The sequence below is a fragment of the Centroberyx affinis genome, unplaced genomic scaffold (assembly GCF_046629955.1).
Source record: "Centroberyx affinis isolate AG114_WGS23_722 - 3 ecotype Tasmania unplaced genomic scaffold, CSIRO-AGI_Caff_v1 ptg004049l_1, whole genome shotgun sequence".
Lineage (NCBI taxonomy): Eukaryota > Metazoa > Chordata > Actinopteri > Beryciformes > Berycidae > Centroberyx > Centroberyx affinis.
This window is the reverse complement of record NW_027281845.1, coordinates 306449-332585: the sequence shown is the minus strand read 5'-3', so window position 1 is coordinate 332585 and position 26137 is coordinate 306449. Positions and strand designations below refer to the sequence as shown.

Below are 26137 nucleotides of genomic sequence, written 5' to 3'. Positions count from 1 at the left end.
GTGGTCAGGGCAACACTAAAGGTCTGCTTGGGAGTTCAACCCTTATTAGAGGGTAAACAATATCATTTGTGATAAGTAGGCCTACTTCCTGGTGTCACTAATGACCGATAAAGGAATTCAAGACGTTTTTTTGAAGCATACAGTGTTTCCCGGGAAAAGTGTTCCTCTGAATATTTTTGTTATTTTGTTCATTCATTGTGTTTTTGGAGGTCAAGGCCATTATGCTGTCTTGACAGAAATCAGGCCCATGTAGAATCTGATTTTACAATGTGTTGATTGTGTGTGCGTTTGGGTTTAAGAAGACAGAATATTTTGCATAACTGCCTTGTTTTTGCTTCTGTTTTTACTAGTCTTAAAATATGGAGGCTCACCAGGGAGAGCATGTGTTTGCATGCTCCTCATCAAATGCTGATCTTCTTTTCTGTGCTTGTGTATGAGAACGCATTAACTTTTCATGAGGATTTGAGGGTAAAATGCATGCAGTGTGCAAAACTATGGGATTCTTTATCATAAAAGTGCCAAAAGTCAGATTAAAATTCCATCAGAAAGCCAGAATGAAGTGAAGGAATGACAAGACCTGAACTATATATGGGTTTTGGGTGTGATATGCGATATGACAGTGTTGTGCAATGCTGCATTTCAGGGAGTGTGTGTGTGTGTGGGGGGGGGGTGTTGTATGTATAGTCACTATATATAGCAACTTTTCTATTGCATTTGCACATGCACAATCACTCTTAGGGCTTGAACTTATAGTTATTTGTTGTGTTCACTGTTACAATATGTACATGTTCTCTCTCTCTTTTTTCCTCTCTTCCCCATCTTCTTTAAACCAGTCGGGTACATTTTAATTCCAATGTATGGATTGTGCGTACTAGCAAATGACATATAAACTTGATATATGGTATGTTGTTACATCCATAACCAATGACTAAACGCTCTGCAGGTGCAGCGCCTTTTTTCACACACTCCAGAACTGCAGGACTGTACATATGCTGTGTAGCTTCACGTTGAAAGATTATAGCCTCTACATACACTGAAGCTGAGCTCAACAGCAGGACAAGCTCAAGGAGGTTATTTAATACCAGCCATGCTGCCCCATAAAATGGTTCCTGTGCACTGTAGTTACTAATCTCATTACAGTTCATTCAACCCTTTGGTTCATATAGCTATACCCACCCACACCAGTATGCTATCTCAAGAGATTGTGCTGAGAGAATTAGAGAGGGGCACTTGGCTCTGCGTACTCACTCTCCTCCCTTTACTCTCACATCCTAGTTCTTTAGTTACACACTGCAGAAAGATCAGATGACATAATGTAAAGACCGTAAAAGTGGAAGGCTCCTTTTGAGTCTCATCTGTCAGCTTGTGTGGAAGTCTCATTGTTTTATAATTTGTACTATTACAGCAACGATTCCCAAGCAGAACTAAACTATAAAAGACTGGCTTTCATTTGACGCTCTAGGGTGTTTCTCGCATAAATAATGTTGTTATTGAGTCCTGCTAGGATTGCTATAGAAAGCTGGACTACATGTCCTGTGTCCCATCAATTCACAACACACAATTTTACTTGAATGTGGGGGGAGGAGAATGACCATGTCGTGTTTTTTTTTTGTTTTTTTTTGCAGCCCTGCTACTGCTTTGACAGTAGTGGCTGGAGGGTAGCAGCATTGATCTGAGCCTGAATGTTTGAAATGGAAAAGATCAATCAAAAGCAAAAGGGTTATCAGATTGTATGGAATCTAATAATATGACTCTCACGAGGAGAGCTCTCTGCACCAATGTAACCATCGATCCCTTTCTCAAGTTGCTGTTTCAATTAGACAGCTCTTATCAATGGCCTCCCCATATGGAATAATGCAAGCCTAGATAGATCAGTATCTTTTATGTGCTGTCCAATATTACAAATATGTCCAATATCAGGGACAGGGCCTCCTGGGATGTAAATCTTTGCACAATGCTGTAATCTGTGTGAAACCGTGGTACAAGCAGTTCACTCGACAGAGTGCAGCAGACATAAAAATCGGCAAGTGTGAACTTTCCATTTAGTCGTGGTGTCTCTTACTGTAACATCTAAGATTTCTTCTGTTATCCTCAGAGTGATAGGGAGCCTTATAGCTGTTGACAGTTACAACGATAGGCTCGGGAGCAGGCAGATTTACTTTCAGGGTAGAAATTTGTCTTTTTGTTTTACTTTGGTCTTTTTAGCATAGGCATTCATTTGTTACCGAGTAGACATTTTGAAAGTAATGGTCCCTGAAGAGAGTGTAATGACATCATCTCTCCCACATAACAAAAAGGTGCATACCTCACAGACAAGATGGGAAAGTGTCTTTCCATTTTGCCACAGATGCCTCAATCAGTTTGTCTCCAGTGAATTTTGAGATATCTCCAACAGCATTTATGTGCCTTTTGAAATTTGTCATAATAGCATGAGAATTCATAGTTGGAGAGATAGCCTTATGTAAATCCCCATTTAATGTGACCTTCTTTTCCTTTCATGGCAAAGGGATGAGTCACCAACAAGGGCAGCTCAAATTCCATTACCGAAGAAGCTTTGGGCATGAGCTAAAAGGGAAAGGGTGGCTACACCCAGCCAAAATGAATCCCAAAATAATTAGGTTGACTCGGATTACAAAATGTGAAAATGAGGTACTCCTGAAAGAAAGAAACATTATGTTCGCAACCCTTTTGCCAGCTGATTAAAGAGACATCACATGCCCAACAGCTGTATTTTCCTTTGGTGTTATACTTTGGTTTAATATGCTTTTGCTGACATTTGGCATAATTTTAATGACGCATTTGATTCCACTAACAATAATCTCTTTCTCTCTCCCTTCATCATTTCAGCTATTTCAAGCTCACCTCACCAACTTATTGTTCACTTGATCCCCCAAAATCCAGTATAAAATAACTGCCTTGTGTCATTTATTTTGCTTGCATGGATAAAGCCTGGCATGGCAACACTTACTACGCCTCCCAATCGTCTTTCCTCACCTCCTGTAGCTACTGCGTATATCGTTCTAGGACCAAACGTGCAAGAGTGAAGTTATCAGCTCAGCAGGGCCTGGTTAAAATAGACCATGACTATCAGTGTTAGGGGAAAACGGGCTTAACATCCGCCTGTTAGCTGTTCCTGTCTTTCATGTGAGAACGACTCTGCCTTATCAGCCCCCATGCCGTGTCACCCCTGTGATAACTGTGACCGCAAAACAACATTACAAGAAGACGTTACAAGAATTAATTTATTCCCTTGTTTCATACTTCAATCACTCAATTTGATTTAGAGGCCCTTGTTTGGAGAGTCAAGGTAAAGGGTCAAGAATGAAAGGTCATATTTAATGAAGCGCTAAAGCACTGCAATTACAGTTTTAATCGGTCGAGGCTGACTGGGGGAATACAAAGCAACATGTGCTGCTCTGGATGGTTGAATTATAGCAGAACTCCTTGCAAACAGTCTGTCACTAAACACATTAGCAACTGAATGCACACTGTTGCCATTAGATGATATGCTGTATCCCCATGCTGTATATGCATAATATGAGTTTATAACTAGTATAACTAAGTCACTTTCCAAGATCATTACACTATAATATGCTCCTGGATCTTTTAGTGGATCTCTTGGTGTTTTGCCTGATCTCACAATGTTGATTTCAAAGACGTGGGGGGAAGATGCAGCCCAATAATCCCTGATTTAACATGTATCTGGAACAAGAGACAGCCTGGGTGTTTCTTCTCAGGATTTTTTGGGGTTATAGCACTCAGAGTTTCAGTTGCAATGGAAAAATATCTCTGGGGCTTCAGTATACAACAGCATGGGCTTGAGGGACTATGACCAGCCCCAGTCTGCAGTGTACACATGAGCACACAGTGCACCCACATGTTCATTCAGAGACTCCTCTCCCTTATAGTAACGCTGACATATCAGACCATTGTTTGTCATTGTCATATTTTCCAAGCCTCAGCTTAAAGGAGCATCCATTCCCTCCATGTGCAGTCGGCACTCATGCATTTTTCATGAATACCCACTGGAGTTCCTTTGAAAGACTACTTTCTATAGTCACCATCAGAGTTTGGTTTCTGTGCCTGTGATATGTGGTAGAGGGGAGAAAATTGCATTGCCCCCTGATAAAGGCCGTAGAAGATGAATAAGCCTGACGGAACTGGAACCTTTCAAAGTAGGGCAGATTAATTAGAACAACTACATCCAAGTCCCTATTCACACACATGCTTTTCTCTATAACTTATTGAAAATAGAAGGAAAAAAAAAACGTCTTCGTCAGAGGCTCATCTGTCTCTTAAATATAATCATTCCCCTTCTCTTAGTGGTTCATTTCAAATAAAAGCCTCGGTGACACACCAGGCTTTTATTATTTCATGGCAGAAGCTATGGTTCAACAAATGCGATCAATCTTTGTAATATGGAGGTCTGCGTCAGACCCTGAATGGGACATAGTCAGCAGAAGAGAGTAAGGACAGGGAAATGGGAGTGAACCCATTCAGCCACTGAAAGCCCTATGAACCAAAAGATGAGAAATACTTTGAAAATAGAAAGGGGGCATTTTAAATGGAATTAAACCGACAAAACAATTTTTCAGGTAAAGGAAACAAAAATGTGTACATTGAAGACAATACAAAAATGAAATGCTGTAGCGCTGGAGGGGAAGAGGGATTTTTTGTCTTACATTTAAATTCCCCGTCCTTTACTTAAACAGGTTCCAATAGATCACTGTAAGGAGGGGATGGTTAATTAACTTCATCTTGTTCGCCTCTGAGCTCAATTTAAAAAAAATAAGCTTTTCTAGCAGAATGTCAGAAATACAATTATATGGTACACTTATTCCTGACAATTCAATTATCATCAAACATAAAAAGTCATAATTTCACACACTGTACATCTTCAATGGCTTGATCGCCATGGAGGTTAAATACTATATGATGTTAAAAAAAAATAAAAAATGCCAAATTAGGATTTTAAGAGGCATACCCGTCAGCAAAACATTTGAAAAAAGTTTCCTCATGACTTTAAGGCCTGTATTTGACTGCTTTGCAGCACGCAGGCTTTGAGGGCTGTAAAGGACAGATAGCATTCCCACCCCAGATCATTTTCACGAATGGCAAAAGTAGCCAGTGTTAGAAGGGACTAGAGGAAAATCTCCTTCCTCAGCATCACATCACACTAAGATTTGATTTACTGTGGCATGTATCTGCAAGAAACTGATAAACATGTCCCCCTCTAGCCATTCAGGGGTTTACTACCCTTGTCCTTATGGTGAGAAATGGAAGAGGAACATGGAGAATGAGCAAACCGGCTCACAAGTCTAGTAAACATGTTAAACTCAGTTGGGTTTTAGGCTTAGTGATGCTCTATGATGCCTGTGAAGTTGACTATCCTTAGTGTCGTATTCAATTTATGCCAACTTTGAATATCCACTAAAAGTGGGTTGCATGAAAACAACAAAAAAGTTTGCATAGCCTCTCTGGAGTCTCCCCTGTCTGTGCTGCAACAGCGCTGCAGGAGAGACTGTCTTAAACCTCTGACTGAACTGCTATGGAAGTTACCACACAGAAAAAAATCACTTCAGCAAATCACATCGATGGGTAGTGGCCAGGGAGTGGCGATTGGGGGGCATGGTTGTTTACGTGCGCTGGCAAAATAGTAATGTAGGACAACTGTTTCCAAGCAAATGCAGTTCTTTAAAGAAAGGGATGAATGTGCAATACATGTCCCTGACATTTGATTGTTGAGTCCAAATCCTCCAGGAATTTATCCATTTTTGTTCGTAGACAAGATAGCTACTACCAGCTAATGCTCGGGGGCTCAAACAGTGTGACTCACACAGGAAAATCAGAGGATGAGGAGGTGCTAACAGAAACCAAGGGGCGTGACAAAGGGGGGAACGGTCAACTTGATAGACAAATCAGATCCACTGTGTGTTCTGCATGCTAAGGGAAGAACCACCAGTCCCCCACACTAGAGGTTACATCTAAAACAGGCTCAGAACAGGCTTCATGAAACATGGATATAACATGGATATCGCTTCTTGTGGCATGAGTAAATTAATAATTAAACCTTTACAACACCTTTATTACATATTTATTCATCTCAGATGATTATGTAGCAGATTTCAAAATAAATGTCATGACGGGATATAATTAAAATATAATTACAGCTAATTAAAATTACATCGGTCCAGAGAGATGAATAAAACAGTTTTTAATGTGTCATCTCATCAATGGAATGTGCCATTCAATTATAATCATATATATCATATATATCATATAATTTTGTTAGCTGAACAAACAACTACATTACAGTACTACTACAGTAGATGTTATTCAGCCATAAACATAGGCTTTTGTAAACATAGCCATAAACAATCCTAGCCATAAACAATTCTAAACTATTCTATTCTATTTATTTATAAATCAGAAAATAGTTCCTCAGCTTCTCCCTGAACTACTGTATGCTAGTATAAATTAAACAAATAAACCCTACCACCACCCTCCCCTCCTAAAAGGCAATGCAGTCTCATAAAATTCAACACAAACTCTGAAACTCAGATTGTGGACACAAATTATGTGAACATTGTGTTCCTCCACCACTAACTGGATTAAGTGACAATAGCACAAATTGGACATTTTCACATGTTCGTCATGTGAAAAGGTTAGCTAACAGTTAAGTTTAGGTAAGTAGACTTAACCAGGTAGACCAGGCTCACGGGGGCCAATGAACAGTGAATTATGAGCTGAAAAATATCTGAGCTAATGTGTTGTTAAAGGAAGAGTTCAACCCAAAATTAAAATTCTGTCATTCACCCACATTCACAGCGATTTAGCTACTGCAGTTCCATCTCAGCCTTCTCCAAACTGAAGTGAACCGGGTCTGGTTGTTCCAAAAAAGGCATAAAATGTCCCTCAAATTTCTCTAAAGAGCTTCTGCAGCACAATCCAAGTGTTTCATAGCCAAACAGTCGCACTATGGGCCTAAAAAGCCGATATTTACTCCATTATCTCCTACATGTAGCTCACTGACAGTTCCATGTTTTAGAAACGACAGTCATTCGCCTTGTTGCAGCAAAATCAAGATAAAAACAACATTTGTGACAGTGTGTTAACACAACTAAAACACCTTGGTTACGCAAGTGTGAACATCCTTCAATTAACACTTTACTGGTAACAGCAGCACATCTGTGTGCATAAGTCTACCAATTTAGAGATTTGTATCTGGATTTAGAACTTTTTTCCCTCATTCTTCTTCTTTTCAGAAGAGCTCACACTCACTCAAATTGCAGTGGGATCTCTTATGTACACTTCTCCTATGTACACTCTTTTTAGGTCAGTTCACAGATTTTCTTTTAGGATTGAGGTCTCTTACTAGTCCATTCCCGTATACTGATCTTCCTTTTTTTCACCCATTCCTTATTTAATTTGGTTGGCTACTTCAAATCATTGTCATGCCGAAAGATGAAATCCTCGTTTAATTGCTTGTTTTTTTGCAGAGGACAGCAGATTTTTCCCCAAATTATCCTGGTATCTGGAGCTATTCATTTTCCCTGTCCCCAGTGAAGAGAAACAGCCTTATAGCATGATGACCATTAGCTATTCTGTTCTTTAGATAATGGGCTTGGTTTTCTCTGCGCCAAACATATCTTGTGGAATTAAAACAAAAAAAGTTCTATCTTGGTTTTATCAGCCTATAAGACATTTTCCCACATGCTTTGGGCAGACTGACAGTGTCTTCTCGCATCATTAAGACTGGATTGGATGTGTTTTTTTTTGTGAAAAGTGGCTTCCAAATACAAAATGGTGGTTATAGGCATGGAGTGGCCAGACTCACCCAAACCATACAGTGCTGCTGCTGTTTTAAGGTAGCTGTGGCCTCTTGGCTTCCCTGATGAGATTCCCTCTCGCACTATCATCCATCTTGAAGGGACAGCCTGATCTAGGCAAGGTCCTGGTGGTGCCATATTTCCTCCACTTCTTGATCATGGTCTTCACTGTGTTCCAGGATATATTTACGGTCTTTGGAATCATTTCATATCCCTCACTTACTCTGAACCTTTCAACAATAAGGTCTTGGAGATTTTGTGTTCGCTCACAAACCTTTAATCTTAACACAATTACAACCCCCAATTATAAAAGGTGTGTACACTTATGCAACTAAGTTTTCCATTTTTAATATATTTTGTTTTACCTTGATTTTTCTGGTTACTGTATTGAAATTAAAGTGAAAACAAAATCTGAATTAATGTTTAAACTAGAAAGTTTGAAATGTGAGGGTGTGTAGACTTTATCTACAGTATACTATATATACTGTATATGATTTCCTTTAATATACAATATATAGTAATACATGCAGTGCTTTATATAGTATACATAATATACTTTATGTATAAACATAGATATCTTCAGGTGAGATTTTAGGAATGATATATTTGGTAGGAATATCTGAACATCACATTTATAAATTGTTGAATTAGTATATGAGGGAGAGATGGGAGAGAGTCTATTGACAAAGAGAGTCTATTGACAAAGAAGGAATTTATTTAGTGGAAATTTAAGACAAAAGTCTCCCCCTGGCAATTGAGAATTTGCCATTTTATCTAAAAAGCATTCCATGGGAGTTAGCCATGAAGTGTTTGTTATGAAGACAGCGACAGTGTAGGCTGTTTGTTACATGCACCACCCCCGCTGTGTTATCCATTATTCCATGTGCTTCTGGCATGGGAGGGAACCTTCTCAGGAAATGAAAAGAACAGAACCGAAACCAGGAATGAAAGCGATTTCTTACATTCCGCAGCAGAAACATTACTCTGAGAGCCAAGAAACTGTTTCATAGTTTACTAGGTGCTTTTTAAACACGTTTAACATGTGTATGCTATGCATTAGCTAGTAAATAATAAAGACCTTTTACTTTTTTTATGGGAAGAGTGCCTTGGACACAAACATGTTTCATAATATTATTTTGTGTTTTAGAATTTCTTACTGTTTTAGCTGTCAGTGTTTTCTGAGGAAGGCATTACAACAATAAACCCAATCAACATTTCATGTTTAGATGAGGAAAGTTTTTCTTTCTGTCTGCTAACCTCTCCTCCATTCTCCTCCTGGCCTCTCAGTGGATTGGGTAGCATTGAAAAGATGTGTGATAAGATCAGAGGGACAAAGTCTGGTGACCTCCCCTATCTGTACTAAGTTCAGACCACTAACACGGCTCAAGCTGTTGTAATGGAGCCTCAGCATCCCCTTTACAAAGAATTGATGCTTTGATCGGAGCGCAGATACAGGCTGCCTGTGTGTAAGGCTGCAGACACACTGGAGGACTTTACACCAGAGAAATACCAACCGATTTTGAAAACACACTGCAACACAAGCATAATGATGGATATCACATATTTTTTTGTCTCTCAGTGATAAATCCGCTCACACTAGACAATTAGGCAAGGATGGGTTATCACACACTTAACAATATAACCGAGATTATCCTGCTGACTCCTGAAACGTCACTGATGTCTGGACCTCGAATCTCACAGGAACTCATACGGTCCAGTGTGAATCACAATGCAGGGCATGAAATTAAGCTTGCCCACCCGCCATAAGTGAGTGATTTTGGGAGAAGGCAAGTCCAGAAAAGGGAGCATTAGCCCAGTTGGCGAGTGACACTGGGCAGCAGCTGCTCTCCTCTGTTTGGCTCAATCCCAATTTTCTTTATTCGGTTCCACCTTAAAATCCAACAGCTCGTCACTGCCTCAGCCTGCACACTGGCTGAAAACTGGGCTGCGCACTTTTCAGCAAGAGCTGTAGGTGAGTAGACGTTATCTGCTACTGCAGGACAGCTGTTCTTAAATTATTATCCCTGCATTATCATCAATATTTATTAGCATTAATAGAACTTTTTAATATACCACTTCCGGCTCCCCTCACTATTGGCAGTCTCCGCTCTTGGAATGAATCTGTGATCCCCACACACTAAGGGACCCGTCCAGATGTCGGATCGTCAATTTCAAACATGTTTGATAGTATTGGGGCAGCTCAGGTCAGTCTGCGAGTCGATCAGTGGCCAAGATTGAATCTGTAAACACCTCACAGTATTAAATAATATGTATTAAATTATTAAATTAAATAGTATTAAATAAAACCACCAGCCCTGACCAGTCCTCAGATTGTGATTCCTCTCTTGATTGTTGGGATGTCCAAATATGGTGTTAATCAGCCTCATAATCCTCTAGTGTGTCCCCAGCCTTAGGCAGTCTGCTCTAAGAACTCATTTATCAAAGCTGCAGTTAACCTCATCAACAAACATCTGACCAACAAAATTTCCCTGAAGGGATAATAAAGGCTACCTTGTACCTTGTGCATGATTATGGCCGATGATAATAATGAAGATGTCGAACTGAGTAGCCTACTTTGATGTTATGCTTTCAACCTTTTGATGTTACTGCATAATGATGACATTGCTGATATGGATGATGTGCTGTAGCTGTATGTACCAATGTGAAAGACCCTGTTGTTCAGTGTCGCCCAATTTGCACTTACTTTGTGTATTGTATATTGTTGTTAATTTCCTACGCCAGCGAGGTTGTGTTTTCGGTGCCGTTTGTTTGTTTGTTTGTTTGTTTGTTTGTCTGTCTGGTAGCAGGATTACGGAAAAACTACTGGCCCGATTTTCATGAAACTTTGTGGAAGAGTGTAGCATGGGCCATGGAAGAACCCATTAAATTTTGGAGCGGATCCGGATTCGACTCACGAACAAGCAATAATCACGAAAACACAAACCTTGGCGGAGGTCTGCGCTCTCCAAGTTCCCTTCTAGTTTGTAGTTTTTATCAGCTGTATTAAAGATAAATCACCCCTTTTTCGATATTAAACATTAACACTGAATGAAAGCTGACTTAAAGCGTCATTTTCAACCTGGACCCTGTTTTTCCATCTGCCCCAGAAGCACCAAATCATGTCTTTTGCAACACATTTATTGCTTGCTCTGCAATGAGACATATACATATAATGAAAATGATCCAAATTCATGGCTTTCTCATACAGTTTTCATGCTACCTTGGCCTTCCTTCCTCTTTTCCGGCCAGCTGCTGTTATCGATCCGCATGTGCCGCTGTGTAAAGTAGTTCAAAATCAGTAGTGGAAGTTGTCAGGTCATGGTTAAACTGAGAATTAAATATATATACATGTCTCATTAAAGAGTGAGCGGCAATATGCTGAATAAGTCATGCTTTGGGTGGAGTGTCCATTGGCCCTATTGGGCTGTATTGAAGAGCCACACACCCAGGCAAGGAAGATATAAGTAGCTCTATAGTGAAGCAATTGACAGGTTTTTGTTCAGAATTGATCGCTATGATGGAAAATTATGGGAATATATGGTCCAGATTGAAAATGGATGAATTTATGAGAGAATTTATGAATGTTCAATGTACCTTTTATGAAGCTATTGTTCAGGCACTATTGATGTATTATGAACCAGAGTCAAGGTGCTGCCTAAAACAATGACAAAAAATGCATACATCACAGCTTCCAAAGAGCCACAGACACACTAAGCGGCTACTTAACATTCCCTAGAACAGGAGCACATTTTCTGGTCTCAGTTATCAGGAGAGCTAGTGGTAAGAATTCCCCTAATTGCTTCATTGATGCAGCTCTCTCACACAGAACATGAACCTGGCATTTAACGCCACCCGAAAACTAAGTGGGCTATTGAGGTTATGATAATAGGTATTCCCCCCTCTTTTAAAAAAGCTTCACTATAAACACTGAGCACAAATAAAAAATATTTGAAAATCACTGTGCAATCATGTTACATAAATGTGTGATGATACAGATATGTTTTGATTGCTAATTCATGATTGCATCATGGAACATGTCAGTAGGCTTGTATGAACATGTTATTTAAAGATGCACTAGGCAAGGCATGTTGGCAGCTCCAAATGGCAGCAGAAGTTAACTGTTTGAAAAATTTTAACTTCAATACATACAGGCATACAGCACGCTCATGTTTACCAACCCGGCCGGTGGGTGCTCATTTTATACCAAAGGACGAGAGAGACAAAAGAACCAATGTTGGTGAGTCCAGCTTTCTGTGGATGGAGACAGTTTGTATCTTGCTCTTATTTTGATTCGTCACTTCCCGTGTCCATCCTCGACACCAGAATTTTATTTGGGCAAATAAGGTGAATCTACAGCATCTCAATGCGATGCATTGTCTCTGTTGTAGCCCCACTTTATGATTTGGGCTGATAAATGTGTGTATTTTTAGCACACAGCGTGAAATGCCTGAGCTCTAATCACTACTGATCATGGCTGCATGACATCTAGGGATGACGGATCACTATTGTGCTACACTGGCTTCATGGTTACCATCATGGATCACTATTTTGCGCAGTCTTGCAAAGTTCTAGGGTTAATAAGCAAGAACAACGCAACAGTGAGATATTATTATGGATAGTATGGCCTATCTAATGGGAGATGGGTTGTTTTGCTGCTCTAAGATGAATACATTAGAGTAGGATGCTGTCTGAAACTGGTGTTTAGCTAGTAGTCAGTGCACGAATTTCAGTAATTTCACAAGAGAAGAGATTGCCAGCAGACTCGCTTGTTTTGTTGTTGTAAGTGAAGTATGTGACTGCGTCTTATGCCAGCGTTACTGCATCACATTTGTGTGTGCGACATGTATGTGTGAGCTAAACAGTTACTTCCTTGCTATACACAACCAAATTATCTCAACAATTTTGATAACGTGTCAAAGCTGTGCTACTGTGCAGATATGCACTTACAAAGAAAACATTAACAGAAGATATTTTCACCTTTGTATTTGCATTTTTCTTCTATATTGAGTACACTGGATTCATTTCATCATGTTGCTAACACTTGAAAACAAGGTTGGTCTCAGTGGGTCCCTCCCTGTGCGCTGCATGTGTGTGTTAAGTCAGCAGAGCTTGGCGGGACTCTGCTGTGGCCTGTATCGACTACATGGCACGTCTTGGCCAGAGGCTCTTTCCATGGGAGGATGGGCTCCCAGATCTCTTCATCATCCAGAGCGTGCTAGACATGTGTGTAATGGTCTCTCTCATGCCTCACTGCAGACTGTCTTCAGTCTGGGAAAACTCCATACAGAATTAGACAGAGCCTTGGTGGAGGTTGACAAACACTTTTCCACAATTCCCGACAGGTCCAATGGCCTTTTCACAAAAACACCCACACTGCACACACAAGGTTGGAAGCACTTAAGCACAAACATGTGTGCCCACACGCACACACACACACACACACACACACACACACACACACACACACTCACACACACACACACACTCAGGCTCTGTTTGTTTGAGTCTCTCCTCTGTTTGGCATTTGTTGAATTCCTTGTCAGACTGACTATCACTATAGGTCAAACCAAATTGCTTGTTGTCCAAGGTGTCTTGAAAATAAGCCTGCCCTATAATTACTCATTCATCCCTGCCTCATCCTCCAGTGGAAGACTAGGTCTTTTTATGTTTAAAGAGGTTATGATAGGTCCAGTTTTATGAAGCAGATGTCATTGTGAAGAAATGTGATGTAATGGGATTTAACCTCTCTCCCCACCCAGGACAATCTGACATTACAGCATCTCGACAATCGATCTGTGTGTCTCAGCCAAGCCGCTTGATAAGAAGCCTTCAGACTTTTCAGACAGCTGATTATGTTTTGTGGAGACAGTCTGGCCTTTTCCCTGTCCGACAGCAGTCTATAACAGTAGTGATCAGTAAGCAGCTGTAATCACCTGTATAGCTGTTGTGGGTATGATAAGGATGAAAGGAGCATAGCTAAGCCACCAAAGGCTGGTCGTGACCATCAAGGATCAATAAATCATCTTGTCCAATAACAAACCACATCGACCTTTCGCCTGTCAGCAGATATAGTAGGGGAGGGTGTGATATAGATCCTTCATGATATATTGTCATCTGTAATCATAAGTTTGACTTGATTTCATGAATCACCTTGTCTACAGCACACTCAAAACACTTGATGTCATGTCTGTGCCATGATAAGGTATGATGAAAGGCACAGCATTATATTTCTTTTTGTTTCAATAATAGTTAGCCAGGCGTTATCATGCAATCACATAGCTCACTGATCTGTAAACCCAGCCATGATAATATTTAATTGGGCATGTGTGACTCAATATAGAATCAATACGCTTCCATTTTTTTCACAGCCAGATTAGCACATGTCAAAGATCGCCATAGCTACAGGCAGAGCATTGACACACTCTGAATAGTGCTATTTGCATCCAATCCACCGCCATTCTTCAGCTGAAGAATAGCCCACTATAGTGCAGGCTTGTCTATCACAGAAAACATTGTATTAATTGGAGATAGAGGCAGGCAGAGTGATTTCCTTTGGTTTATTCTTCTGGGTCTAATTGGCTCATAAAAACTCACAACAGACCTGGGTTAAATAGCATTTGCAAACAATTCTTAACATTTTGTTTTAACCTGCTTGGAGTACCACGTGGGTTTAATTGGCTGCATACCACAATGCAATTACCATAAGTACCATAAAGTTAAGACAATCTGTGTCCTGCCATGTAAAACCTCTAGTAAATTATAGAGAGTGAACTCACAGTTTGGCACTTCATGTACCGCTAATAACTGTTAAAGGAAAATTCCAACCTCAGATACTCTTACACTGTTAGATATCAATTTTTGATTGCAAAGTGGGCATTTCAGGAGTTATTTTGTGATGAAGGGTTGTAATTTACTTTTTTGGTGTACCCACTTTCCTCGTCTGCCTCAGTTAGTGATTTTCTACATTTCCCAGAATGACTTTTGACTCTCTGTACTACATATGTGTAGGTGGAGAGAGCAACAGTGATCGTGAGAGTGTAATAAGTTTTCCAGCTGAGATAAAAGGAGAGTGCAGAAAGAAGAATGCTGTGGTGTGTCTTGCCCAATTACAAAAAAAAGCCATCAAAGAAGGCGTTATATTTCACACTCAACCAATGACAGGTCTGCAAAAAGGCAAGCTGTGGCTGCATTGCATTATGGTCTAGTGAAGCTGCTGTTGATGGAGAAATTGGTATCTTTGCCTCTTCTAGAATGGATTTCTCCATCTGACTGTCGGTGCAAAATGGTGGTCTTCAGGGGCTGACACCAAAACCTGAGATTTGCTGCTGATTTTTTAGACAGCTGGAAAAAGTTTCTCCTATCAAACTCCATTTTGGAAATATCACGACGTGACGGCTGCGTTTGGCCAGTTATCCGCGGGAATAAGAAAAATACAGCAGAAAACAAGAAAATGGGCCCAGAAGTGCAAGGTACAGCGCCAACAGCTGGTTGTAAGTGTTTTAGGGGGGGTTTTTCCCACAGTAGAAGTAGCTGATATATCCTGAGATAAAGCATTATTGAATGGGACAACCTTAATCACCGCAATAGATCCTATGTTTTGGCAGTAAAAATAAGCTTTTTGTTGACAGTATGTTCAGCCATGAGGGAATACTAGCGGTTTTCTCGCTGTTTGTTTTGATGTTTTGAGGAAAACATGTGTCCATTAGACTGGCAGAATTTTCAGTTAGATATTATTTAACAGATATACACAATTATAGATGTAAACAAGCAGCCTCTAATACACACACCCACACACACACGCACGCACACACGCGCACACACACACACGAGTGTCTGGCATGCTAAGAAACTGACAGATGGTAGCAGGTCTTTTGGATGGAGGTTCGTAAAATCTTGAAGATACAGCAACGTTGTTGTATCAGATTTGCATGGACAATCAGTTGCTTGTATTGGATGACATGAAAACACAACCAAGGCAAAATATAATGATACAGGAGTACACAACACACAGTTCAAAGAAATCTTACAGAGAAAGCCAACACCTGCCTCAAGTAATTTGTCACTTCAATATGAACAAAACAAACAGTGTGAAAAGGGAAAAAAGCATTGTCAGACAAACAGAATTGTGGAGGATCACAGGACACATAATCAGGAATTGTTCCTGATTTAAATGTAATTTAAATCACCTTAAATCATTCAAATTCGTGAAATCCCCGAGACATATTTGTTATATTTGTATAGTTGTATATTTGATTCTTACAGTTGTTATTATAAAATGGCTGTCTTGAGGCTTTGTTTGTTGTCAGAACTTATCCTATTCAGACAAATGAGTCACCGCAAATCAACACCTACTCATCCAGCAGCAAAATACGCAAGTTCAAAGAAGATCAAGTAATTATAAAGATAGCGTGTTATTTCCTTGAGTGTAAAGTTAAGATTTGGATTGTATTTCATCATTCTATCCATCGTGTCAAAGCAGAATGAGTAACTTGTTACTTTTTGCCTTCACAGTAAAACCTGAACTGTAGAATATTTGCAAACACTTTCTTTGTAAGCAGACTGCATGCCGTTTTCATAAAAACACCCCTAACACCATGTTTCATGTCACACTCATGAATGAACAATCATCATTTATTACAGGTTCATTATACATTTTTGTAACCGGGTTATATAGCAGATTACAAATTAACTGTCCCTTGGATGCACTTTCCAATTTAAAAGGCTTGTAGCTTGAACAAATAGATTTCATCAAAAGGTGTTCTGTCCCCTCTTGTGCGCAGAGATAAAAATACTTTCCACCACCCGTCGGAAAAATAGCTGTTTAAGGGCACTTGCTTGCTCCTCCATGTAACAGTTAATTGTAGGTTGTTTGAGTGGTCATCATCACACTAAAGGATAATTCCTGTTATTTTCCACCTGGGCCTTATTTTCCTAGTTTCTGCCATCGTGACAATTGATTGTGTTCAAAATGTCATCACTTCACTGTAGAGCTTTATGTAGCTTTAATACACACTGAAGGGCCAAAGCAAGCATGAGCGGTTGAGACGAAAAAGCGTTTAAAACATGTCCTTTCAACACAATAACACTCACGATGCAGTTCCACATGCCTTCAAATAGCTGCAATTTAACAATTACCACAGCATTTCAGTTTTAATAGCACATTTGACTTTTTTTACCGTTGCTGACTTCCTTGTTTACTTTGCTGGCTGCTGATTTTCTGCTGCATTCAGGATGTCAGAAGAAGCAGGAGAACAGGAAGTGTTTTACATCTATGAGAATCAACAATAAATGAACCACAGCAGATATTTCTCGTTTTTCGTTAAGTACGGTTGACTGCTGTTACGAACACAGGAGGGACCCAAACGCAGGACACGGACAGAGTGGTGCTGGTAAGAAAAAAGGTTTTATTGTAAAGGAGGATCTGGATGAGGGGCTGATGGCGAAGAATGGTTGAAGAGCCGGGGTAGATATACTGCAGGCAGGTGAGCTGATGAGAGGCAGGTGAGCAGACTGGGAGAGGTGATGAGCCGATTACAGACAGGTGTGCAGGATGAGCAGAGCCAGGAGCCAGGAGAACGAGGAAGGGAGACCACGCCCACGCCAATACACACACAAACAAAACATAGACAGAGAGAGACAGACAGGGGAGCACTGGGGACACAGGGGAGGGGAAACACAAGGAAACTTCTGGAGGTACCCGCCACAGCCGTAACAACTGTATTAGTGTGACAATATAACTGATCATTTTTAGTTTTAATAAAACCTTGGACTGCCGATAGCGGTGGATGTGCTGCTCTGTTTCCTCCTTGCGGTGACACACTTGTGATGCCAGGTGTGACAGTGAGTGTGAGATGGAGCTGAATTTAACAAGTGATAACAACAATGTCCTAGCTGTAATTCCAGCTGTAAATTGTGCAAATAACTGTTGTCAAGCTTTATTTCATAAAGCCAAAACAAGAGAAAACTGACAAATCTAAATTAACTTTCACTATGCAATTCAGCAAGTGAGCAAGTCAATGTAAAACATGGACATGAACTAAGAACCAGTGCAACATGTATATGGTATCAAACTGCCCTGCCTTCTTAGGCCTTTACTACAAATATGACTTGCAGAATATGGTTCAGCAGCAGGACCATCAAATCCGATCTGAGGTCTGCTCTGGCCAAAATCCTAAATCAGACAAGAACCCTAAAAAAAACCCAGAATTTGGCAAAATGCCTCTCTTGTGTGCCCAGACTGAGCCTTCACTGTAGGTGCAGCCACTGTGTGCATGAGCAGAATGAAATGACAAGGATGATGCTGACGCCCCCCCAGTCAAAGAACAATGGGTTACCAAGTGTAATCGTTTTTGACTCATCAGAATCTTTAACTGAGCTAGATCAATACATCGGTTTGTTGAACACGAGCTTTTCGTTTGATTAATAAAGAGGGGAGAAAGAAAGCGTCGACTGACTTAATCGCCGGACAATATGGCAGTCAGCATTTTGTTAGTATAATGGTTGGAGGACAGAGAGGGCGCATGGGATAGGAAAATATAGAATATGGAAAAATATCACCTCCCTGAACTGTGCAGGATTACTATCTGCAGCTCCTGTAATGACTTGCAGTACGCCTGCCAAAATGGCTCTCATTAAAAATTATTCAGCAACATTGCCCTATACTGTTTTGCCATGGGCGCTGCAGCTTCATGTTTTTGAGGCACTAATGATATATCCTTCAACTTTCTCTCTTATAAAGGGTTGAATTGTGCTTGTGCTGAAACCAAAAATCTGACAATAAATCCACAAGTCATGTTCTGTTATTATTCGGGCTGATAGCTTAAATATAGTTTATCTGTTCCATAGTATACACTCCATAGTATGCACTTTGCCTTATATGACATCCTATTGTCCCTCTACTGTGTGTTAGTATGTACTGTAAAACTTTGTACAATAAGTCAATGTAATATGCCTCTGCATCAGTCACCAAGACAAATTGCTGTATATTCCGATAGCGATTCTGATTAAATTTTCACCTTGTTGCATGGAAATAACGTACAGCGAGGAAGAAAACCCGCCTTTCTTGTTTTATAGTGATGTGGTCAGCGTGAGCAACCCTCTTGTGCCTGTTTGGCTCACCCTGAATGAATGGGTTTGGTTGAAGGGAGATGTCTTGATGGGCTGATACCAGTTTATCTTGATTTAGCTGTCGTTCCCTAAATGAGCTGCTAAATCAATTGTGACACGGCGCCCTCATTCAACTGTGTCAGTGGCAGGTTTATAGGGGAATAAAAACCATCAGAACAAGGGGAGATGGAGCATGATATTTTGTGACATATTCCTGTTTTCTTTTTTCTCATTTTAGGAATTGACTGCGCCAGGGCCCTGATAAGGTTAAAAAAAGATAGAAAGAGTATTGGATATTGGAGGACCAGATACTGCAAAAGGACCCTTATTATCTTGATTAAATTTGGAACCGTCTATCCTTCAAAGAAGAAGCTTTATTGTAGTCGTGTCTTCCAGATGTTTGTGTAGTCAACCACAGTGATGAAATGCAATGAACAGGGGGGGGATGACTAATTTTCAATCCTCAGCTGCAAATAGTGATGAAACTCAGGGTAAACAATATGAATGTGTGCCATAGAGCATAAAACCACTAGAAAGACTGGCATACTTAAAATCCCTTTTATAGGGAAGAACATAAAGAATACAATTATTATTCATAAATTATTATTAATTATTTCTCTGACCTAATTCTGTCTGAGTCCAGATTCTAAATTAATACAATGAGAATACATTTAAATTTGGTGATTTGATACAATTTTCTAGAGAGGGACTGCTCAGGTTATTGTTTCATTGAGAATGAGAACAAGCCCATTGACATAAAGATAAAATATTGCCCAAATAATAAGTTTTGAAACGCAAACAAGGTTGAGATAGTGCTCACAGAGATGCTATTATGAACACAATCTCCATTACCTTTTGTTTTTAAAAGGAAAAATGTATTTTGGATAGTTCCAAGGTACAATAGAAAAAACCTTTTAGAGGTTGTATTGAATTGCAATACCAAAGACAAATCAAAATTCAACAAAAAATAAAAAATTGCTTTTTTCTTTTCAAGACATGCTGGAGGGGACGTAAATGAGTTTAGTGATTACTATATAAAAGATCTGTCATTGTAGCCAAAGACAGGGGAAGGAGGTTTTAGAGGTTTTAGTAGTTTATTTTTAACTGTAATTTTATCAACCTCTTATGAACCTGAAATGTTTAAAGGAGCAGAGGAGCAACTAGGAGGATAACCATTAACTCGCTAAAAGAGGTTGCAACAAAGCAGATGGTGAGCGCCTGCGGGAAGGGCCGATGCGGCGGTGCTTCGACCACAGTGGAGCGGCTGAATGGATCGTGACGGTGGTTGTCAATAGCTAATGACATCTGTCATCCTGTTCCCAATTTGCTGTAACTGGGTTGCCCGTATACACATACAATATAGCTAGGCTGAGATCACCAATGTGATAGATTTCATCTTACTTTACCTTACAAGCAGTCAACATGCAACTGCTGCTATTTTTTCCAAGAACTCACAAGCTCAGAAACGAGTCATCACTGTAGACAGTGAAAAGGTAAACACAAACAATTTCAGACTGTACATTTAGAAGAACTGTATTTGAACTACGTCACTGTCATACTTAGAAAGTATGTTGCCCTTGCCAACATTCGTTGTGTACAGACTGTTTATGTATGCCGAAGATTACAATAAGAATAACCATTTGAAATTCAAATGTCTGAGTTCATTGTACTGGATCACAGCACTCACCACAAGGCCTGGGAATAACAGTACACCATAAGACAAAAGATTATGAAAGTGCCTTCATAACTGCTGATCTGCATTAAACCATTTATTATCCAAAACATGCCTTTACATGCCTCTGCCACTGATGCTATCATGTATAGAATAACTCTGGAGTGCATGAGAAAACACAGCTTACAGATGCCATCTGTCTGCAATTTTTAATCAACAATTCTTAATCAGTGGTGTTTATCCAGCACTGAATATTATTTACTTTACTTTTTGTTGACAGTTTGAAGCACTTCACCCATGAGGGTTCGGACCAATTAAACTGCAGTAACACTAATTAATTACAATAATGCCATGCCACAGCAAGGTGGCAATACTAGTTGCAAATAACATTAAATATGCAAGGGTCTAGATCAAATGTGTAAGTTGTTCATGTGGGTATTCATTCGTTTTGAACCCTTTCAAAATTAGAAGTGATGATTTCCCTATGCAAGACAATCATTAAGGTTCCTACACAAGTTGTACAGGCTCATGTACAGAATAACTGCGAGCCAGCTCCTCTGAATCTGACTCCAGTGGGAGACTTGCAAACAAGAGCATGAACTAAGGGGTGAGGAGAAATGTCAAAATGAGTGGGATGCTAAAGGCCTGTGTACTCTTCCGTGAAAAAAAAAATCATTTTTTTTCCACATTCCTTCCTGTAAATGGATCATTTTTGACTCTTCTGTGGTCCCCTTACCACTGAAACTGGCTACTTCTTCAATTCAGTGAATGTGAGATACTTTGTCCACGCAACAGTAAATTGTAATGTCAGGACAAGGAGCCACTGAAATCCTTTCTACTGAGCATTAAGAGGGTAGAACACTCTGAGCTTCTTATTCCAGGGTCACTGGAAGTCTGCCGTGCTACTTGTGTGCATCACAGAATCAAATAAATGAAGGTTATAGAAATATTTGTTCCTTTTGACTAAACTAACTCAAAAACGTTAACTCTGAAAGAAGAGCCAAACTTTGCATTTACCACAAAGTGCTTGTGCTATGGATGGGTTGGATGGGAAACTACCGCGCTTTACACTTAGATAAACATGTAATCAAGAGGGACAGACCTAGCAGTGGAATCTGTGTTGTAGGTGATGTGTGTCGCCTTTATGAAGGCATCTGCTATGCAAATGAATAATGAAATCATCTGACATGGCTTGTCTCTGAACATGAATTATCTTTTCCCCAACTACCTGTCACAGTGGCTCCCACTTCTCAGTGAACTACACTAAAATGTTCTTGAGCTGCAGCTCCCGGCCCCCATGTTGCCATTACATAAGGCCGGTGTAAAATATTCATCAGGCTGCTCTGGACCACATCTGTATGCAGCTGAGTGCTGAGGAAACACTTTTCTATAAACCTGCTAACTACACAATGGTGGCTGCTGCTGCTCGGTTTAGAGTGGTTTGCGTGCAAATGGGCCTGATTGCTTTTGCGTGCGCTTGTGTTTTTCTGTAGTATGTTTGTGTGACGCATTTATGTATGTGTGTGTGTGTGTGTGTGTGTGTGTGTGTGCGCACATGAATATACATATGCGCATGTGTGTCCGCCTGTCTATGAGGGAGCCTGCGAGCGTCTTCATCAGTATGCTGTGTTTGTACTTGTATGTATGCATCGCCTCTATTTAAAGCGAACATTTATGTCTAGCTGTTAGCCACAGTGTTAGCAGTTGTCCCCTTTGTTTTTGCACGCTAGATCATGCAGCAAATGAGGCCTCGCTGGCACAGGTTCCTGTGATGAGACGGCAGTGAAGCTAAAACCCTCCCAAGCCATCAGCAGGTCCATCAGGTCCTGGAGCCCATCCGGCATCGAGCTGACCTGTGGATCCCCGGGAAGACATAACTCAAGACCCCACAGAGACGAACACACACCACTCTCCATTAAGTGTTTACTGTTTAATCTATACGACTGACCAGGTCTGCTTTACATCACGTCAGGAGCTTACTCTCTTTTTTGATTGTTGTAAGGGATGTTATTCAATTAGACCGGATGTTGATTGATTAGCGGCTGCTTTGGAAACAGTTTGATTTTCAATAGTGCGACTCAGAAGTGTAAGTGATACTAATGGATGATGAACAGGCAGACTCACCATCTACATCTACTCAACCTACAGTTTGACTGGAGCTGCTGTGTTAACCTCCAGCTGTCTGAATGCAAGAAGGGAGAAGAGGGGAATACTAATATATACGTTGAGGATAAAGAGAAAGGAGATCAGAGAACTCCAAATCAAATATGCAAGGACACCTCTTATGTGCATTAATGAAGAGGAAATGAGTGCTGTGCTAATGACGAAGGATTTGAGGCTTCCATGTGATAGTGGGATCAAGAACGCTCATTACTCTGGCCCAAATATACTGTATCTGCATTTGTGTGTGTGTGTAGCAGAAAGAGAAAGAGAAATAAAGTGAGAGAGTTAATTCACAGAACTGTGTAGACGTGAGTGTGTTTATGCATGAGGTCGTATACTGAAGTGTGTGTGTTTGTGCACGTTCAGTCATACTGGGTTCACTCAGATTAACACTGGGGGGCAACGGCAAGCAGGATACACCCCACTTGGTTTGTTTCACTCTGATGTATCAGCTGGGATCTACAGGAGGAGCTTATCGAATCGCACCTGTGGGCTGACGCTATGTAGTGCTGTACAACCAAATACTAAAAAAAGAAGTATTACAAAAAACAAGCAAACAAAAACATACAAGCCCTGGGTGTTGGTGTAAGCCGCCTCACCAAAATCCAAATTTGCTATGGGTGGTGTTGTGAGCAGGGAGGCAGTTCTTCAACTGGAAGACCTGTATTCAATCCCCTGTGACAGTAAGCATCTGGTCTGCTGAGGTGTCCTCAAGCCAGACACTGAACCCCTGTCAGCTCCAGGATCGCTGCTCTGTAGATGAACCTGACCTTTAACCTCAGAGGGGGGTGGCAAGAAAAAAGTACATTTTGTTTGCCCACCTGCAAGTAGCAGCATGTTTGTATACAGTATAAGTAAGTCTCTTTGATCATACCAGAGTTTTCTGGTCAAGCAACATTTTTTTTTTCAATCTTTTTCATCTTCAATTCTAGTTAGGATTATAGGCATGAATTGTTGTGTAAGAGTAACGTCAAGGTTAGGATTATAATCGACATTTAAAGTGAAAGCTCAAGTTAACCACAAACAACTCTATGCCACAATAACAGATGAAGAGCATTACACACCCTTTGCCTTTATGGATAAATGCCCATTCAGAAGTCATTCGCAGCTGAAGTGCACACTTCTATAAAAATAAAATAAAATTGCCATAAACTGGAGAACTACAATACAGAACCCAGAGGATTTGAAATGCAACGTCATGAATTCATGGCGTTATCTGAATTAGAATCTCTCATTCTAATTGCTGTAGAAGTGAAATATACAACCAACTAGCCAGTCCCAGAGAAAGTGATTTGAGTGATATCGAAAAAGTGTAATTGTCCATGAAACAAGTTCAAACACATGATATAGTACTTTCAAAAAATATGTTTTTTTGGGGGTTTTTTTACGTCAAAGAAAGGAGTCTCATTTTGCAGTGAGCCAAGCAATTGCAATCAAACCTTCACTAAAGTAGAAAGAGCTATTAGGCTTGCAATTTCTGGGTGGTTAGAATATTTATTAAATAATTCAGCAAGCGTCCAAATGTCCATGAACAAAACATCTTTTTCCACAGTGTGAACAGATGTAAATACTGAGCTTAGCTGAACTGCACTGAGAAAGGCTAGGGGGTAAGAATGAAATCAACTAGTATCCTATTAATCATTATTGTGAGAGGCAATACCTCTCACTGCTTAGCAACCGACTCCTCAGGAGCAATCGTCAGAGTGATGAGATTTACCATGGGATCACTTCTCTAAAGTTATGAAAATGTCCATAGTGTGGCAGCAGATATCCAACACATATTCTCTCAAGCCTTTTATAGCTTATGTTGTTTGTTCTTCTGTTACTGCCATTAATTATTCAAACAAATATATAGGAAAATCAATAAAGTAAAGAAATCACAGATCACAGTGTTCAGTGTCTAAGAATGAGGAGCGGCGTATCTGACGAACAAACACAGCTGACTCTCTGTACTGCGCATTACATACCTACCAAGATTTCCAGACCAATATCCACTCAGCAAACATTCAAACCCAAACAGACAGACAACTGCTGTGGTCTGATCTTACCTTGAACAGACGTAGTATGTTGGCCACCATGATGGACACCGAGCTGGAGGAGGCTCCAATAACACCCACTACCCTCTCAGGTTTGGTGATGATGGGCGCCCCGCCGCCCAGACATTTGACGTCCGTCCCGTCCTTCTCAATCAGCGCCTGCACGAAGGTGAGGGACTGCTCCAAGGCGTGAGTGTCCCTGGAACAGGTGTCTAGGATACGCGCCCCCAGTGTGATGTTAGGCAGCAGATTATTGTCATTATTGATGCGGTCAAGGGCGAAAAGCATGGCCTCCAGTCTGTGTATACCCTTCTCCTTCTTCAGCTCCCCGCATGGCTTGCCATCGTGGCCCCTGGCGTGCACCGGGAAGAGGCCACCTAGCGAGATATCCCCGTCGATGCGTATGGAGTTCAAATGTGTGTGTCCTGGCCCTTTGGGCTTGGCGGCCTGCGACACCTTGAGGGAGCCGCAGAGAAGCAGGAGCAGCAGCAGCAGCAGAACCGGGCTGCTTCGCCGACAGCCAGTCCGATCCGGTCTACACCCCGGAGGTTGAAACATGACCGCGGCCCCAACACACATCCACACCGTACAGCCCAACCCAGGAATCAGAAAACAACAAAAAGCAGGTATTACTTTATGATGGCCAGAGGGTTAATTGTAATACCTCTTGAAGTAGTTGGCACAGAAAAGGCTTCCTCTCATTTCCCTCCTCTCTTCCAGGCATTCAATTAAAGCAGAATATGAGCTTGGCTCTTTCGCCGGCTGTAATCCTGTTCTTTTCTCTTCCCCTCTCTCACTCCATCATCTGACCACAGTGGTGGGCAGCTGCTCTTGTGTCTGCTGTTATTCACAGCCTATGGAGATCCACCTCAATCAGAAGTTTTTAATCTCCCCTGCTCCCCTGGGCAGGGATTTGGTATATGTCAGAGCCCTCAGGCCCGCTCAGGTCCACAGGCTTCAGAGTGAATCCCTGAAAGATGAAAAAGAGAAGAGGAGTGAGACACAGTGCACAGAGAGAACGGAAATGGAAAGGGATTTGTATTGGTACGAGCTTTTCAATACTATTTTTTGCTTAACCTTTTTTGCTGCAGTATTATGTGGAATGAAGAGACAGTTCTGCTCCCACACTCATCTCTTTCTCTTATACACTCATCTTCCTATGTCTACCATCTTGAATTCAAAAGGTTGCCATGGTCTCCCAAGGTTGACAGGTTTGAAAGTCGTGTGCTTCTTTTTCACATATTGAATGAGCAAGGTTGTCAGCAGAGACATTCAGCCCATACCATTGCAATATTGTGTCATTGCTAGATCTTCCTGTTTTCACTGCTAAT

General features: G+C 40.7%; 1 protein-coding gene across 1 annotated transcript in view; it reads right to left on the bottom strand.

The window, feature by feature from the left end:
* LOC139663563 (metabotropic glutamate receptor 4-like) overlaps positions 1–25364 on the bottom strand; it is a 109289-nt gene extending 83925 nt beyond the window's left edge. Inside the window, exon 1 of the mRNA XM_071542274.1 lies at positions 24819–25364. Within this exon, the coding sequence (XP_071398375.1) occupies positions 24819–25364 (546 nt within the window). The remainder of the gene's footprint in view (positions 1–24818) is intronic.
* Between the last annotated feature and the right edge of the window lie 773 nt (positions 25365–26137).